At 38.3% G+C, this 18,293-nt stretch overlaps 1 protein-coding gene across 1 annotated transcript in view; it reads right to left on the bottom strand.

Moving 5' to 3' along the window:
* Window positions 1–17,428, bottom strand: part of LOC307169594 (calpain-1 catalytic subunit-like) — a 29,865-nt gene extending 12,437 nt beyond the window's left edge. Inside the window, exons 1-19 of the mRNA XM_079890328.1 lie at window positions 16,983–17,428; window positions 15,713–15,782; window positions 12,975–13,093; window positions 12,062–12,195; window positions 8,714–8,882; window positions 7,728–7,811; window positions 7,557–7,642; window positions 5,303–5,371; window positions 5,042–5,202; window positions 4,740–4,903; window positions 4,591–4,602; window positions 4,266–4,477; window positions 3,121–3,157; window positions 1,977–2,042; window positions 1,838–1,895; window positions 1,698–1,762; window positions 1,504–1,572; window positions 1,336–1,414; window positions 1,118–1,234 (exon numbers count right to left, since the gene is read on the bottom strand). Coding sequence (XP_079746454.1) covers window positions 1,118–1,234; window positions 1,336–1,414; window positions 1,504–1,572; window positions 1,698–1,762; window positions 1,838–1,895; window positions 1,977–2,042; window positions 3,121–3,157; window positions 4,266–4,477; window positions 4,591–4,602; window positions 4,740–4,903; window positions 5,042–5,202; window positions 5,303–5,371; window positions 7,557–7,642; window positions 7,728–7,811; window positions 8,714–8,882; window positions 12,062–12,195; window positions 12,975–13,093; window positions 15,713–15,782; window positions 16,983–17,219 — 2,008 coding nt within the window. The 5' untranslated portion in view covers window positions 17,220–17,428. The remainder of the gene's footprint in view (window positions 1–1,117; window positions 1,235–1,335; window positions 1,415–1,503; window positions 1,573–1,697; window positions 1,763–1,837; window positions 1,896–1,976; window positions 2,043–3,120; window positions 3,158–4,265; window positions 4,478–4,590; window positions 4,603–4,739; window positions 4,904–5,041; window positions 5,203–5,302; window positions 5,372–7,556; window positions 7,643–7,727; window positions 7,812–8,713; window positions 8,883–12,061; window positions 12,196–12,974; window positions 13,094–15,712; window positions 15,783–16,982) is intronic.
* Window positions 17,429–18,293: the final 865 nt, after the last annotated feature.

The following is an 18,293-nucleotide window of genomic DNA, read 5'->3' as shown; positions in this document are numbered from 1 at the left end:
ATCTGCAGAGATTTTATATGCAGATTTTAGGGTCAAATCTGTTAAAGGCAGGGTAGGCAATTTTTTGTTATCCTGGTTGAAACTCTCTTCAAATCCTGATAGCAATCAATAACAGAAGTGGTCTAAATATTTAAACATGTACATATTAGGGGTGTGCATGAATAGTTGAATATTCAATCTGTAATTATTAATTATAATAAAAATAAAAGTGAAATCATAAGCTCGCAAACTAAGGGTGTTTTTACACTGGCAGAATTCGGACCGGGGGCATGGCTCGCATGAAAAATCAGTAATGTGAAAGCTATCATGTGGACCTGAGCAACACGGACTCGGGGTGCGCACTTTTTCAGAAGGAAAAGTAACCTGCACATGCGTTGTAGCAGATTACATTGTATTCATTTTTTATGAGACCAATTTGAATTCAATATTTTTGACAAATGGCCATCCCTAGTACAAATATCTTTTGTGGAAGTCTTAGGACCAAATAAGGTTCGTCCAATCATTGCATTCGGACCGGATAAGATGTCCTACCTGCTGGTCAAAGTATGTATTTCTATACCTCCGCGCACCTGCTCGCGCAGACATCACACGTCATTAGCGCGTTTCATGCTATGCAGAGTTAGACAGACGTCAGTCACCGAGCAGCGCAACCAAAACATCAGCTGCCTTTTACAGTTCCTCCTGAACCAAAACAACCAGCTTATGCTGCGTTCACAACATAACTACTGTAATTTGGAAGAGATGGAAACCTGTGACGTTATACTCTGATGTTCGTGACTCAAATTTATTGCAACACTATCAACGCCGAAATGAATCTGCAGCAGTCAGGTGGTACAGGTCAGAGCACTTTAAGTTGCTTATGTTCATTAATATTGTAATGTTATGTGCTTTGAGACATGAGGTATTTTAATGAAATAGTAGGTTTGCAGACTCTCCATGTGTTTTGGAGGAGGCGTGGCTTTGGAGACGCTCTAAAGGGAGGGTGGGATCTCATGCTTTTAAAGCTAGCTCGCTATTGCTAGCTGCTCTGAAAATGACCTACCCTATCTTTAAATCTAAATTTGATTAAATGTGTTCACTGCAAGATATTTGATAAACGAACACTCAAGGGACTTACGGAACATCATCTCCAGACGCATGAGGCAGGCCACAAAGTTATCAAAGTCAAGGGTCATGTCTGTCTCAGCGTAACGTGCTACCAGCAGCTGAAATATAGCGTTATTCAGGCAGAAACCTAGGAGAGGAATGAGAAACCAAGCAGTGAATATTAAAATACATCCCAAAATAAGATTATTGCTTGTATGTATGCGAGTATCTGAGTCTGGCTTGACTCACCGGCCTCTTTCAGTGCCATCCGCAGCTCTGGAGTGCTTATGGTTCCTGAGCCATCCATGTCATTCTTCTTGTAAATTGCCTGGGGTGATTTTAAAATAAGACAACATGTTCAGAATAATGTTAAATGGTTAATTAAGTAAAAGGCTTCTGGGTTTTGGGATCTCTTACAAGGTATTTCTGCACTTTCTTCCACAGAGTAGCGAACTCTCCAAGACCCAGTTTTCCATTCCCACTGTCCTGAGATACAGTTAAGGGAAATTTACAATACAGCAACGCATCAAATTCTTGTAATTCCTGACTCCAGCGCACATGTCACGTTAACACAAACATAAAAATGTAAGGAGTAGCAACTGAGAGGATACATCCATGATGTTCACCATGACACGACACGTCTCCATACTGAAGCCGCTTGTCTTTATGTCAGTTCCTGCAAAACAACGCACAGCTCCTTAGACTCCCCCTTAGATCTCGAGTGTAAACTAAAGGATGCAGGAGTACTTACGTTTTGCGATGATTCTGTTTAAGATAGTGTTGAGCTCCAAGGCTGAGATTTCCATGTCCTAGCGAGAGAAGTATGATTCAGTTGATCTGCTTTTCAGAATATATAAACGTTTACTGCATAACAAGTCGTCTCCACTTACAGCTCCAGCGAGTTTTACGAACATGGTTCTGAATCCAGATTCAACTTCAGCGTCTGAGACAGTCTCCTGAAAACATGAAGAAGCACATTTTAAAAGAAAGTTTCAGGTTCAATACGACTTCAATATGACAAAATGTTGATTACAACTGAAAATATTAATATTTCTTAATGAGGATGATTATTTTTAATTCATTGATTCTTATTATTGTTGTTATTATTTATTCATTTATTATTGTTACTATTAGATATTAATCATTATTAAATTGAAATTATAATTTACTAGTAATAATTTTCAACATTTCTACTAGTAATAGAAATAAACATGTGACAGGCTGTTTTCAGTGACAGGCTATAGCTTGTTTTCATCCATTTGTGCAAATTTTAGGATATTGCATAAAAAAAGTTGGATGGAAACGGTAAAATGCGTATCAAATCTTAAAATGTGAATAAAAAAACGTATGTACGTATTGAAGCAGATAAAAAAATTACCCGATAAGAAAACGCTCATAAACTATGACGGAAACACATTTACCGAATAAATTCTTTGATGGGCAACAAAAAACATGTGACTGAAAACTAATAATAATAATAATAATAATAATTCGTTACATTTATATAGCGCTTTTTCTGAGACCTCAAAGCGCTTTACATAGATGGGGGGATCTCCTCAACCACCACCAATGTGCAGCATCCACTTGGATGATGCGACGGCAGCCATATTGCGCCAGAACGCCCACCACACACCAGCTTACTGGTGGAGAGGAGACAGTGATGAAGCCAATCAGTATATGGGGATGATTAGGAGGCCATGATGGACAGAGGCCAAGGGGCAAATTTGGCCAGGATGCCGGGGTTACACCCCTACTCTTTATCGAAGGACATCCTGGGATTTTTAATGACCACAGAGAGTCAGGACCTCGGTTTAACGTCTCATCCGAAGGATGCACTCCCTAGAAGTGACGATTTTGTTCTCTTGAACACATGGGATAGAAACGGTGCTTTGTTCCCAAATGTTTTATGTGGTATTCCAATTTTCAGCATGAACTGAATTAGCCACTTTGGAAGGAAGCATAACTAATGTGATGCGGTTAACTTTTGAGAGCGATACATTATATTATTTGAGAGCAGTCTGTTGAGTTACTTACATCAGGTAATTCAGCATCCACAGGGTCATCACATATTCTAGGAGAAAACATACGATTTTCCAATCAAATAAATTCAGAACCAAGTATTTGAAATAAAAATATATTCTGTTTGCATATTGGCATTAAAGGCACAGTATGTAAGTTGCAACGCTAGAGTTCGCTTATTCAAAGAACAACAAAGGCGTAGCTTGATGACACCGTGAATGAGTGTGGAATCATGGGAGTTGTCGTCTTCACCTCCACAGCCGATGGAAAGCATCACTGATTCTCTGGATTTAAACATTATCGGGAAAATTAAAAAATCGTTCAAATGGTTTTTGGATATTTGAATCCAAGGGCCCTATCATACACCTGGCAAAATGCGGCGCCAAGCACAACGCAAGTGTTTTTTGCTAGTTTCAGTCCGACGCAGTTATCATTTTCATGTCCTGTGCCATGTTGTTTAAATAGCAAATGCATTTGTGCCCATTTGTGCACCCACGGGCCTGCTGGTCTGAAAACGAGGTGTTCAGGCGCATTGTTGGCGCGTTGCTATTTTGAGGCAACAGAAATAGACAAAGTGTACATGCATTGTTGACCCACCTATAGGCGCATATTACTAACGTGCTCTTTAAATAACAAAAAAAAAAAAATTGCGCCATTGACTTTAGACCAGGTTTCAGTTGGTCAATGGCGCAATTTATTTATTTTTGTTATTTAAAGAGCACGTTAGTAATATGCGTCTATAGGTGGGTCAACAATGCATGTACACTTTGTCCCGTAGATGGACTGCTTGTGTGCTTTAACCTCGAGCAGATCCGTTTCCTCGCTAGAAAAGCGTTAAATTTTTCCGTTTGCAAATTCAGCCATGTAAACAGCAATCCGCCATGGCGCGAGCGCAGCTGGCTTTTGAAGGGAAAGGGAGAGTAGACTCTGATTGGTATATTGCATGTTACGGCCAAAACACACCCATTACTCATTAAGAGAATAGGGATAACCCTTTTAGAACATACGCCGGGCACGCCGACCATTTTTCCAGACGTTAAACTAGCAAAAGTGGATTTGGACACGCCCTAAGTGCACTTGCAAATTAAAATAGGGCCCCCAAAAAATCTTACATGTTGTGCCTTTAAGTAGGGAAACATCACACAGATGTGATACATTACAGTGTTTCTGTCTCTCTTTCGGAAAAGACACGCAGGCAAAAGTCTCCGTCCAGGTTGGCTTCGAAGGTGGAAGGCACAACTAGGTATTCTCCTGGAGGCAATTTGAAGCGCGTGCAGACCTCCCTCAAGTTAATGAAAGTCTCAGAGCGAGCTTTCTGCCCGTGCGTCAGGAAGAAGTTCTTATCGAGGTGCACGTCCCGCTGACCCTGAAACTGATGGAGACAAAGGCCAATCAGCGAGCCAGGAAGGCTGTGGCTAATGTGAATTCTCATATATGATTGGTCAAGGGAAAAGTCACCACCCCTCTTTGTAGTTTAATGCTTACCTGAGGAGGTACCTGTGGAAACAAACAAAAAAACATTGATTTGATATTGTTCAAATGTAATCTGGGAGTTCTGTTAAAGTACATGTGTTCCTTTCATCTCCATCCATCATAATCACAATGTTTAGACTGCTCTTTGTGTCTCCACCCACCTCATAAATAGCAAAGCCAATAGTGTGCATGTCCTCTCCCATTTTCCTAAGGCGGCGCCGGTTCTTCTGGATCAGACCCACCACGAAACTGCAGTCCGGCTCATTATCGTCTGGATTGTCATCTTCCAGCTTAATCACAAACTGAGGATTCATCCAGAATGTGTCTGAGCAATGAATGGATGCATTATTATTAATCAAACCAAACCAACCAAACTTTGTCCATGTGAATCATTTTGTTTGCACTGAAATCTGAATCTGCTTCATGATGCTTATAGTGTGTTTGCAGTTCTTTTGTGGCTCACAAGGGTTGTTTCTGCAGCCCCCGGCGGTGGAGCCTTTCCTCCAAGTGCCGTCGTGGTTAGTCACGGCCCAGTGTTTTACCGAATCGCTGGTGATGGTGTCCGGGGTCAGAGTGCAGATCTCTATACGAGAGTAATGGCTTAGGAATTCTGAGAATGACATCCTAAACAAATAGAGAAAACATGTTATACATATTTAATATAATGTATGGAACTTTTTTAATACCCTATATTATGTAAATGGATGTTAGATTGTAAACGCACCAGAATTCACCATCCTCAGCGTTGGCGTTCGGTCGCTCTGAAGCCGCAACACTGTTCCATTCAGATGAACTAAAGGAATGAAGAAATAAACCCTTCAGATAACCATCAGCAGTTCAGTGTTTGATGTAGATGTTTGATGATGATGTTTGATGCTATCGTCTCCAAATAAGTTCCAAGCACTCCATAAAACTATGATTTCAACATAGGCCATTTTCTACACTTCTGTCCACAGTCAAGATTTCTTGCACCACAAATACTCATGTAAATAGTCAGGTGTTTTTGCACTGAATGACTAACTTCCAAATGCTGTCATAATTCACACTGTTGTTTAACAGGGGTGGACTAATGAATTCTGAATAGGCCACATATGTCAATATGGACGGTTATATGTTAATGATTTCTAGTGTTTTTAGTCAGTATTTCATTGTCACATTCATTCATTTTAGTCTAAGTAGCATCTAATTTTAGCTGACCAAAATAAAATTGCACGTTTATATCTCACAATTCTGACTTTATAACATGCAATTGCGACTTTATATCATGCAATTCTGGCTTTATATCTCCCAGTTGCGTGTTATAAAGTCAGAATTGAGAGATATAAACATGCAATTCTGAGAAAAAACTCTGAATTTCGTGTTTATTTCTCGCAATTGCGACTATATCACGCAATTCTGACTTTATAGCTTGTAATTGCGACTTTATATCACACAATTCTAAGAAAAAAAGTCAGAATTGTGAGATAAAAAGTCAATTACCTTTTTTATTTTTCATTCTGTGGAGGAAACAATGAGTAACAATTCTTATCCCCTGACGTCTGTGATTTCATGTACCAATTGGGATTGGACTAACATCTCTGTGTTTATTACACAGCTGGGAGAGTGTTTTCTAGTCCCGCCCGAATAGGGCTTAAGTCTTTGTGTGTCGGCCGTTGTCTTTACATCCCCCTTGTAAAACATTTGCTTATGTTTCTGTCTCGTTTGGATGAGTGTTTTTGCTGGAATATCGTCAGCCTTGTTTTGTTTTATGTTTTGTTCCTTGTTTGTACTTCCCACATCTGCAGCCCTGCTTGTATTTACTCTGTTTGTGTTTTCAAAAATAAACTTTACTGTACTTGGATACTTCTCTTCCCTGCCGTCGTGTGACAACATCAACATTTAACAAAAACTACCAGCAAAAACTCTCCTGAAATAACACAGAGTAAACTATGTCTCTCTCTCTCTGTTTGCACATTTGACCAGCCAATTATTACTAATTCTATGTCTTTTCTTTCTTTATTCTTTAGGTATGAATCTGAAGAGTCTGTACAGGCTATACAGGAATTTCATCCTGATGCATTCAAGAGGTTTTATCTTGGCATTCAATAAAAAACATGATTTACACATTCTGAGCTGAAGTCATCTTTACAGTTGATATTTTATCATGTCATTTAAAATATATGGAGTACCACATAAAATCAGCCACTTTTATGAATTCTTTGTTTGGTAAGGTACTGGTTTATAAAAATAAGAGTGGTTGGAAAGTGAATTTTGCATAGTGAATTATCCGACCCACTGGAATCTTCAAAGAAATTAATAAATGAGGCCCAATTTTCACCCATTGTGGTTAAACAAAAAAAAAAAAAATGGGGCCATTTGTGGGTCCAGGGTGATCACCCATGTGGCCCCCATAAGGATTTGTGTGTACCCCAACTTGGCCCCATTATTAGCACTCATTTGGGACCCAAGTGAGCCCATACAATGAACATCTAAATGGGCCCCACTTAGAGCCCACTATGGACCAATCATGGCCCCAATGGGCTAACACACCCATGTGGAGCCGGAGGACAAATTTATCTGGGTAGGGCCTTTGGGTTGCCCATGCAGAGCCCAAGTGACAGCCAATCAAAAGCCCACATGCAAATGTTGGCTGGGAAAGTTATTGATGAATCATGATTTGTTCGTGAAAACGTTTGCATAAAGATTTTACACACTAATTCATGCGTAAAATTTTGCAACTGTCAGATTTTTAATCAAAGGTATGTTTGTTTTAATTAAAATCAGTTCATTCTTTTCATGATCTGCAATTTCTGTTATTGCTGACGAAGTCAAAAAACCCTTCGTTTCTAACCATTTTCATCAGTCAAGTTTATCGACACTGCACGGTTGCGACCTCATACTTTCTGAATAACTGCTATTTCAGTTACGTTTAGTGAATTATATTAGTATACCGATGAACTTATGTCGTATCTCTGGTTCTGGCGGTAATCAAACCGTACCTGTCACTCCAGGCTCCGGTCCACTCCACCTGCCCCCAAGGGTTGCGCATACGGACCAGCTTCTCCTTACGGCCACGATAGTTCACCTGAAGAAAAATAGCATGTACTCTAATGACACAATTTAATAATTCTGTCATTAAGAAAAGGGCTTGCCAATAACTTTATTCATACCTCTGTCGCCCCCGTGAGCGAGTAGGCGTGGCCTTTCACCAGCTTCTGACGGGTGACGGCTTCTGAATCAGAAGCACTAGTGATCTACATCATAGAAATAAGCATTAAACAGGGATATCTGACAAAGGGCGGGGCTTATGACCCAAAAGTTTTTTCCAAATTCAGGTCAAAGCATATTAAACTTTTTTTGGCCCTGTTTACACCTGGTATTAAATTGTGTTTTGGACAATCGGATCACTAGTAGACAAGTTAGCCACATTCCCGTTTACACCTGCTGTTTTAATCTGTCTCTTTTGTCCACTTTCAACTACTTCTGTCCTGATTTCTTCAAGGGGAGGGTCTATGGGCGGGTTAATGTATGGGTTTTCACATCTTTCAGTCTAATGGACGAAAATAATCTTGAGCAATTTACATTTGAACACGACCGGAGATTATGGGAAAATATATGGAGAGCAGCAGCTTCAGTTTCTGCTCTGACAGACGCAAGACGGTGAGTGTGTGTGTGAGAAATCAGGAATGGTGAGAGAACATTGTGCTTGATATGTTTTTCATCTTCAAACCGAACTTGGGTCTTCAGCCACTAAAGTTTAAATCCCACCTGGCTAGAGCGATTCCCATAATGTTAACGCATGAGGTCAGTAGGAGGAGAGTAGACTGTCTTTTGTGGCACATTCGACCACCTGAGCGTTTACACTGCGAAAGCAATCCGGTCTAATGCGTTTTCACTTACTCTGGAAGTGGTTGAAAGTGGACAAGCTCAAAACGTTTTAGACTCCATTTACACCTGCATTTAGTGTCGTCCACATCTTAATACCAGGTGTAAACATGCCTTAGTGTCGTTATACTAGTGAAATTTGTTCTGTATATAGTTATTGGACTTGATGCCCGATAAACTACGAACACACACAGATTTACATAAGACGCTTGTCTTATGAGTAACTTAAATTAATTTATGAGTGTCATGAGTGCAGGCAGAGGAATCTCACATCGATGGAGCATCCCAGCAAAGCTCCAGATTCCAGGGCTTTCTGGATGATCTGAAACATGTTGGCCGGCGCTTTACTCAGGTCGTAGTTCTCAGCGATGCCTCCGGTGAAATCCTCAAAACCCTCACTGGTGGATCCTCCAGACAGGGCTTCATAACAGCCGTTCACCCTGCCAGAAACCATAAAACTCACCGTTAGAGTTATGAAACGACATGTGCGCACATGTCTTTGGAATGTTTTCAGAAACTAATTAAGGCCTATAAGACAGTCTCGTTAAAAAATAAACTATAGTAAATCCTATTAAACAACATGTTTGATACTATACAAAGATTGTAGGCCAATTCACAGAAACAAATTAGCATTTTAACACTTCTGGCTTCATCATCCTGAAGTCAATTGTTTTTTTGTTTGTTTTTTAATGGGTTTTTGGTTAAATGCCTGAAATAAGGTCTGTGGTTATGAACACAAGCTCAAGATATTTTCACGTCTTATTCTACAACATAAAATAATTAATTGTGTGAATGTTTAAAAGCTTTTTCTTGTCTTAAAAAAGGTAGTTTCTAACAAGAAGCTAAATGGGATTTCACCAAGTACCACATGTTCCTGGATCAACATCTTTGTTGATCCTGGAACAACTTTCCAATCAACCAATCAGATTTGAGGGACAAGTTTACAGTTTATGTCAAGTTTAGGCTTAGAACCAGGGTGAGGTGCTTCAACATCAGTGTTATTCACCTATCATTTCCCTCTGATTTTAGGGAAAAGTTATGGGAAGGGTTATGTTTAGGGGTAGGGATAGGGTAAGGACAAAATTTTGGGACAGGAATGTTATTCCAGGATCAACAAAATATGTTGATCCAGGAACATGTCTTACTTTGCTAAATCACAGTGACCATGGAACTACAGAGGTTGTCAGAGACATTAAACATCTTCACAGCTAACAAATAAACTCTCAACTACTCACTAATTCACTTTCACAGCCTTGTTATGTTTATTTGTTAACTCAAAGTTTCAGGGAAAATGATTCTGAAAGAGTTGTCGGAAGCGTAGTGATTGTGACGTTGAAGTCATGCGACTAGTGTAGTTCGTTTATAGTCTACATTCAACTTTTTATTTCAACCCTACTATAAATGCTCATGCATGACATCATTCCCGGCCATTCCCGTAGTTCACATGGTGGTTCCAAAATTAGTAGGCAATCTTACACACAACGCAACAAACAACAGGTGTTGACATTTCATGTTCAGCTGGCAACGATAAATGGAAATTTCCTCTTGATGGAAATAAATGTTGTGATGTTTCAATCAAGAGGTGCATACATTTTTTGTCCAGAGACTCATAGATGCCAATTCATGTGTGAGAATAATTGTTCATGCTCCCTCCCAACCATTCTTTCACAATTTGAGCCTGATGAATGTCATTGTCATCCTGCAATATGGCCATGATGTTTCTTCCTACATGGTTGTTTAAGAAATGAAAAGCTACACACTCCATCAGTTAGTGTTAGAAAAACTGTTGCCAAACATACACTCACCTAAAGGATTATTAGGAACACCATACTAATACTGTGTTTGACCCCCTTTCGCCTTAAGAACTGCCTTAATTCTACGTGGCATTGATTCAACAAGGTGCTGAAAGCATTCTTTAGAAAAGTTGGCCCATATTGATAGGATAGCATCTTGCAGTTGATGGAGATTTGTGGGATGCACATCCAGTGCACGAAGCTCCCGTTCCACCACATCCCAAAGATGCTCTATTGGGTTGAGATCTGGTGACTGTGGGGGCCATTTTAGTACAGTGAACTCATTGTCATGTTCAAGAAACCAATTTGAAATGATTCGAGCTTTGTGACATGGTGCATTATCCTGCTGGAAGTAGCCATCAGAGGATGGGTACATGGTGGTCATAAAGGGATGGACATGGTCAGAAACAATGCTCAGGTAGGCCGTGGAATTTAAACGATGCCCAATTGGCACTAATGGGCCTAAAGTGTGCCAAGAAAACATCCCCCACACCATTACACCACCACCACCAGCCTGCACAGTGGTAACAAGGCATGATGGATCCATGTTCTCATTCTGTTTATGCCAAATTCTGACTCTACCATCTGAATGTCTCAACAGAAATCGAGACTCATCAGACCAGGCAACATTTTTCCAGTCTTCAACTGTCCAATTTTGGTGAGCTCGTGCAAATTGTAGCCTCTTTTTCCTATTTGTAGTGGAGATGAGTGGTACCCGGTGGGGTCTTCTGCTGTTGTAGCCCATCCGCCTCAAGGTTGTGCGTGTTGTGGCTTCACAAATGCTTTGCTGCATACCTCGGTTGTAACGAGTGGTTATTTCAGTCAAAGTTGCTCTTCTATCAGCTTGAATCAGTCGGCCCATTCTCCTCTGACCTCTAGCATCAACAAGGCATTTTCGCCCACAGGACTGCCGCATACTGGATGTTTTTCCCTTTTCACACCATTCTTTGTAAACCCTAGAAATGGTTGTGCGTGAAAATCCCAGTAACTGAGCAGATTGTGAAATACTCAGACCGGCCCGTTAAATCACCTTATAAAATTGCTAAAATTGCTTAAATCACCTTTCTTTCCCATTCTGACATTCAGTTTGGAGTTCAGGAGATTGTCTTGACCAGGACCACACCCCTAAATGCATTGAAGCAACTGCCATGTGATTGGTTGATTAGATAATTGCATTAATGAGAAATTGAACAGGTGTTCCTAATAATCCTTTAGGTGAGTGTATAACATGCTAGAAACATACAGTAATAATCACTGCAATAATGATCCAATCATAGACTCTAAGCATTTGTTTATGGGCAGTCACACCCTTATTCCAGGAATACACCTGCGGTGGTTAAAGCCTGCTGTGCTTGTATCCAAAGTTCAACAACCAGATTTTTGGGACTAGTTTTTTCGGTTACACTCTTTTTTGATGGGTCACTTTAGACACTCACCTACAAGTAACTTTGCAACTACATGTCAACTAACTCTCATTAGAGCATTAGTAGACTATTAGATTAGGGTTAGGTAAGAATTATGTGATTTTTTTTTCCCTCATTTATATAATTAAATATTACAAATTGAATTTATTAAAATTGAATGTGTTACCATAATTACAAAAAAAAAATAAAAAAAAAATAATAAAAAAAATAAAATAATAATTGAGAGTAATCAAATCAATTGACAACCCTAAAGAAAACACTTGGTTATTCTGTTGTTATTTTCCTAGAAAGCAAGTTCCACAAATAATCTGGTTTTCTGGTTTAGCCAGTTCTAACTTAACTGCAGTAATTATTGCCCTTCCAAACAGAAAAACACAAGAAACAACATGCACAAACACTAACTTAGCATAGGCCTTCTCCAGCAGGGCGCTCCAGAACTCATTTCCCTCGGCGGAGTGAACAAACACCAGCGCGCCGTCTTTCACCGGCAGCCGATCATCAATGACAACATCCACCCATTCACCAAACTGCCAGAACTAAAGGACAAAGGTTCAAGGTGCAGTCTCAGATTTATCTGTTCGATCTCAAGATGTGTGTTAAACTGCAAAGACACCCATATACAAACTTAGAGTCAAACTCTGCATTAAAGGCAATACGAAAATGCACCAAAAAGTGCTTTTCTGGACACCAGTATAGTATTACCATATTTTACCATACTTTTGGATATGAACTATGTATTATCTTGGGTTTTTAGACATATAATATGCTATTACCATGTTTTTTTTAGTCATGTACTATGGTATCACAATATACACTACCATTTAAACGTTCACCAAGGCTGCGTTTATAGGAATGAAAAGATGGTATATGCAATATTTTCACAATATATAATGTATTTAAAATAACTGCTTTCTACCGGAATGCATTTTAAAATGCAAGTAATTCCTGTGATGTCACAATCATCTTGTTATTTTTTTATTGCTTGGCAAAAATAAGCTTCCATAGTAATACCATGTTGTTGTTTTTTTTTTTTTTTTTTTTTTTTTGGTAAATTAATATAGTTTCCATGATATACTGTATATAAAAATGTAATTATATAATATATGTTAAATTACATAATAATTAAATACCATCCCTGTACCACCACAGTATTTTAAGGAGTGTCATGTATTGCATATTATTACAATTATATGCAATAAGCAACAAATCCCTTCAGAAATATAATGTACATATTGTTGATTAGCATGCTAATGATTTTATATTGTAACATGAACACCAATGCATAGTGACACACTTGAGGAAACACTGCAGATACCTGGAAATGGAAGATTCCAGCATAACTGTCATCAAAGTTCTGTCCGCTGGGCACCACTCGGGCCAGAACGTCTTCATTCAGGGTCAGGGAAGCAATAGCCGCTAGCAGCCAGCAGTCACCTGAGAGACAGGAAGTGAGACTGTTACTGTGTGTTTACAACTGCTCTGCAGTCTGGAGTTTAAACATGCCACAGAGAGGCCTGTGTTCACTTGCTCACTTACTCACTTATTCAGTATTCTACAGATATGGAAAATGATTCGCATTTGAAATGCAACTTTAATCACATTCAAATGCCTGCAGACAAACAAGAACAGACACATTTTGGAGGGACTCAACCTCGTGATCAAATCGGAGCAGCTATTGTGGTTTTCATGTCACGCAAGTGGTGAGCTGCCAGTCTGAGAAAGCAGATGCATGTAGAAAATGCAGAGACTTGAATCCGCTCTCTTTAAAAGACAATAGGCTGCTTTTCCTGCAGTCTGACACATGTATCACATTAAGACATTACAGGATAAATACAGCCAGGTTTTCCTCTCTTTAACTGCAACCTTTAATAACTGTTCGAAATCCCTCTGGCTAGTTTCTGCGTTCGGGTGGTTTGCATTATGTGTTTGGCTCAGTTATTCAGTCAGTGGTAAACACAACACAGGAAGGAATGAGGCAAAAGATAGTATAGAAGGGGAGAGAGAGGCGTTACTAAAGTTAGCAGTGTGAAGCTAAATGGTATGAGCCTCCCATGTTATTTTAGGATTGTTTATATACTGTTACAGTGTTTATAATAACACATATATATATAACACAATATGGTTTCAGTTAACATTAGTTAACTACAGTTGACACGAACTAAGAATGAACAATACTTCTACAGCGTTTATTAATCTAAATGTTAATTTCAACACACTATTAAAATCAAAAGTTGTATTTGTTAACATTAGTTAATGCACTGTGTAAACTAACATGAACAAACGATAACTAACATTAACAAAGATTAATAAATACTGTAGCAAATGTATTGCTCAATGTTAGTTCATGTTAGTTAATACATTAACTAATGTTAACAAATTAAACATTGTAAATTGTTACCGTATTTATTTAATATTTAAAATTAGCTTTTATTTTTATATTTTCATTTTATGTTTTTATTTTCATTTTATTTTAAGTTTTAGTCTTTTTGTTGTGCTTTTGTCATTTCTTTTTTCTTTTTTAATTTTTTTATTATTCACTTATTTTAGTTTTTTTTCTTTTTTTTTTTTTTTTTTCTTTCGGTTAGTTGTGAAGGCAACATTTCTAATTTTCCTCTAAGTTTTAAGTTTACTTTTTTTTTTTTGCATCTAATATTTGTATTTTATTTTATTTCAGCTTTATTTCATTAAGTGAAAACAAGTCTTAGTTAACAATAATAACAATGGTATGAGCTCTAGGTTAAAAGCATCCTTTAAATACTGACCCGCCCTAGGAGTGCTTGTGAGTGTTTGCTTGTCAAGTTCACAGTTAACCTTAATGCGCTTTACCGGATTTACAAGCATCGGGTATTACGCAATCAATTTTTTTTCAAATAATGAGTAAAGTGAGGGGTCGTTTACACGACACTGTTTTCAACTAAAAACATAAAACTGAAAACGCAAACTTTTGAAACGGGTTTCAAAAGATAAAGTTATCTTCTCCGTGTAATCAACAAAAACGCGAATTTGTGAAAACGGTGACATCATGCCCATGTGTAATACGTGTTCAATCTATAGGTGCTTAGTGTTTCTTTACTACTGGCCTGGCCTGAATAATACAGCGTTTTTAGTCGTTTTCGTGGATCTGTGTGAACGAGGATTGTTTTGACAACGTTGTCGTCTGTACGCAAAAATATTCGGTTTTGATCGTTTTTTCTTTTCAGTCAATTCACGTCAAAAATGTAACATTCAGGTGCGTAACACACGATTTTGATGTGTAAATGCACTTATGCCACACTAAAAAGGCCATTTTTGTAATACAGCCTATTTGTTGTTGCATGCAAACTATTTTAAATACAGAGAGAGTCCCAGTCAGATGATGGTGAACAATATTGGGGAAAGTTACTTTTAAAAGTAATGAGTTTCAATATCACGCTAAAAAAGTAACTAAATGCGTACTTTTTATGGAAAGTAATGCGCTACGTTTGCGTAAGATTCTGACATTGCATGTCACTGTTTTAATTCATTTTGAGGATTGCTGACTCTGTTTTTGTGCAAGTGAAATGAGTAAATGCAACAGAAAAGTAACTTGCGTTACTTATTTGAAAAAGTAACTCAGATATTTTGTTGTAAATTTAAAAGCAATGCTTTACTAGTTACTTGAAAAAAAGTAATCTGATTACGTAACGCACATTACGCCCAACCCCAAAAAGTAGCACAAAAGCAACTTATTTTTTACTCTCCATTGCAAGTAATAGTACAAATAATTTGTTACCTTTTATAATGAATCATACAATAGTATTACCGCATGAAGCACATTTTAGGTTGCCTTTGTTTACAGAGTAGAATGAGCAATATGCTGAATTATTGGTTGAGGTACTTAAAAACGTTTAATATGCAATTGACTTGCAGGTATCCTATGTTTAAAGAATTAAGATAAGGAGGGCGAGAAGAGATATGTGACTCAGTGTGCAGTATTGTTGACCTAAAGGCACGGTCTGTATTGAAAAGGTTCTTGTCATTTAGACAAACATGGAAGATTAGCACACAGAATATTAAAATAAATGTTCATTTTACCCAAAGCTCCTTGACAGATATCCGTCCGTGTCGCTCCACCGACGATGAACTGTGGTTTCGAGCACAGCTCCTGTAAAAAACACCAAAAACAGCCACATTTGAAACGCAGGATCATAGCATGCAATCAATATTATTATTGTAATATAGCATGACAAGTTTTTGCATTAATTAATCATATTGTAATCAAAGTGAAAAGGAAGGTATATAGACACAAAACAGTAAGATTGTATTTATTTACATTTCATATTGGGGTCCATGTACCAAGACAATAAATATAGACAATAGACAATAAATGATTACAATGGCACACTGTAAAACAAATATGTGATCAATAAGTTATGACAACATATGTTTTTACATTGTTTTAACTCATCAAAATGAGTCAAGCAATTTTCTACTTTTTCAAGTTATACAAGATTAAATTCATTTTTAAGTCAGTTTATTGTAATTTGAGTTGAAATGACTTAAACATTCAAGTTGATTGTCCTTAAAACATTTTTTTTTTACAGTGCATCTGTTCTGTATTAATTCGACCACCTACGGTGAGCAATGCAACAAAATGGAATAGAATCAACAGAATGCATTGTGGGAATTATTTTGGTCTGGCCATAAGAAGTCATAAAATATGAGTAGGGCCTATAAGTTTTAACATTGCTTTCAAATGTGTTTAACTCCAAAAGTTAATCAAATACTTGCGAACCATAGCAAACAGTCATTATCAGACGTGGCATAGGCAAAACATTATACAGATTTACATAACACAAATATTTGACAAAAAAAGTCTTTTGTGAAAAGCCTTTTAAGACTTTTGGCACTAAACGATGTGCTTGCAATAACATTAAAAGTTATCTGTATGTTCAAAGTTGTCTGTTCTTTAACATTGTTCTCAAAGCGTTCGCACAATAATACGTTTTGAACGTCCAGGGAACATTCAGAGATATCGTTTTTATAACTTCAAATGAACAGCGAAACGTTCTAAAAAAATGGTTTTGTTTGCTGGGTAGTTTATATAATCCCCATACTGACGCGACCCTAAAAAAAATGAGACGCAACAACCAAGACGTCAGTCACAGCACACCTAGATATAATATTAAAAACAGCGCTGCGACGTTAGAACGCAAATACGCGACGTACGAAAACTCTCGTTCGAAGTGAAATCGTTTACATAAATGCAACTAATAAGGATTTTGGAAATGCATGGAATTCCCGTTTAACCAACAACGCACAAACGATGCCCTCCATATTAAAACTTATAATACTGAAGTCATACCCCGGGTCTTTTCCATACTATTCCTCTGGTTTTGGACGTGTTGGGTCCGAGTTCTTTAAAGCCCAGGGATTCGGGAGCGGCTGGGAAAGACGGGTCTGAGAACAGGGTCCCTCTGCCGAGACACTGGCTCCTGAGCGCCTCAAAGTCCTGGTTGAGGTATTTGGTGGCATTGGCGTTCGTTCCAAACCCTGCAGCCTGCGCTCTCTTCTTGGCCAGGGTAGAGGCGACTCCCGACATTTTCCACTTCTGAAGAACCAAAAAAATCTGAGAAATGTGCAACTGTCTTGATGCTTCAACTTAGATTACTGTGACTCTCCGCCCCAAACTTTCTAGGAGTGGTCATCAGGCTGTCATGAGCGAGTTATTGCGCGTTTTTACGCACACAGTGAAGAACAGGAAGAGTGAACATAAATACACTGTCAGCTGAGCTACTGTATCGCTGCGACAACAGTAACCATATCTTATCTGAATGATCAAGAATTATTGCTGTAGCAATTTAGTATTATACTACAATATATATAAAATACTATTTAAGCTACGTTTCAAACAATATATTATTGTTTAGCTACATAAAATAACCTTTTATTTTGCAATGGCACTGCGGCGGAGCGCCGATATATAGCCTAATTAAAGGATTTTTTTTTAATTGTTAAAATTGTGCTAATTGTGCGAACATAACTTATATTTGTCCATACATGTTCATTCTGATATTTTCTAGGCTACATAACGGTGGAGAGACAAGCTCAATACTCGATTAGCTGCACAACAACGCCACCTATTGGATATTAAAGGTGGTGCAGCCAGAGCATTGATTTCTACACAATTAGACTTGTCTAACTTAACCCTTTTTTACAGTATATGGTCTGCACACGTTTTGATTCATGTTAATAAAATGCCGTGTCATTAAAGTATTTATTTTATTACTTGCACCGAGTTATATTACTACTGGATAGACCATGAACATTCTCAAATGAAGTTTTGATTTCCCTTGGGTGGAGCTTGACGTCCAGCTCCCCCTCGCTTGGACGTAAATGGGTGGAGTTAGACGTTTCAACCACACCCTCACCCTACAGCTAAACGTAACTCCGCCCACGCCCATTATGTACACATAGGTGGAGCTGGTCGTCATCTGGGTCTGCAGTGAGCGCGGTTTTTGTGGCAGCCGCAATCTCAACATAGGATTTTTTAGACGGCAACACTTTATGTGTGAGAGGAAGTTAGTGTTTCAGTTATGAACAGAGGTGGGTAGAGTAGGCTATCCAAAAACTGTACTCAAGTAAAAGTACAAGTACTTATAGAAATATTTACTCA

The sequence above is a fragment of the Squalius cephalus genome, assembly GCF_949319135.1.
Source record: "Squalius cephalus genome assembly, chromosome: 13".
Classification (NCBI taxonomy): Eukaryota; Metazoa; Chordata; class Actinopteri; order Cypriniformes; family Leuciscidae; genus Squalius; species Squalius cephalus.
Note: the sequence above shows the minus strand (reverse complement) of the source record. Positions and strands in the feature narration are given on the sequence as shown.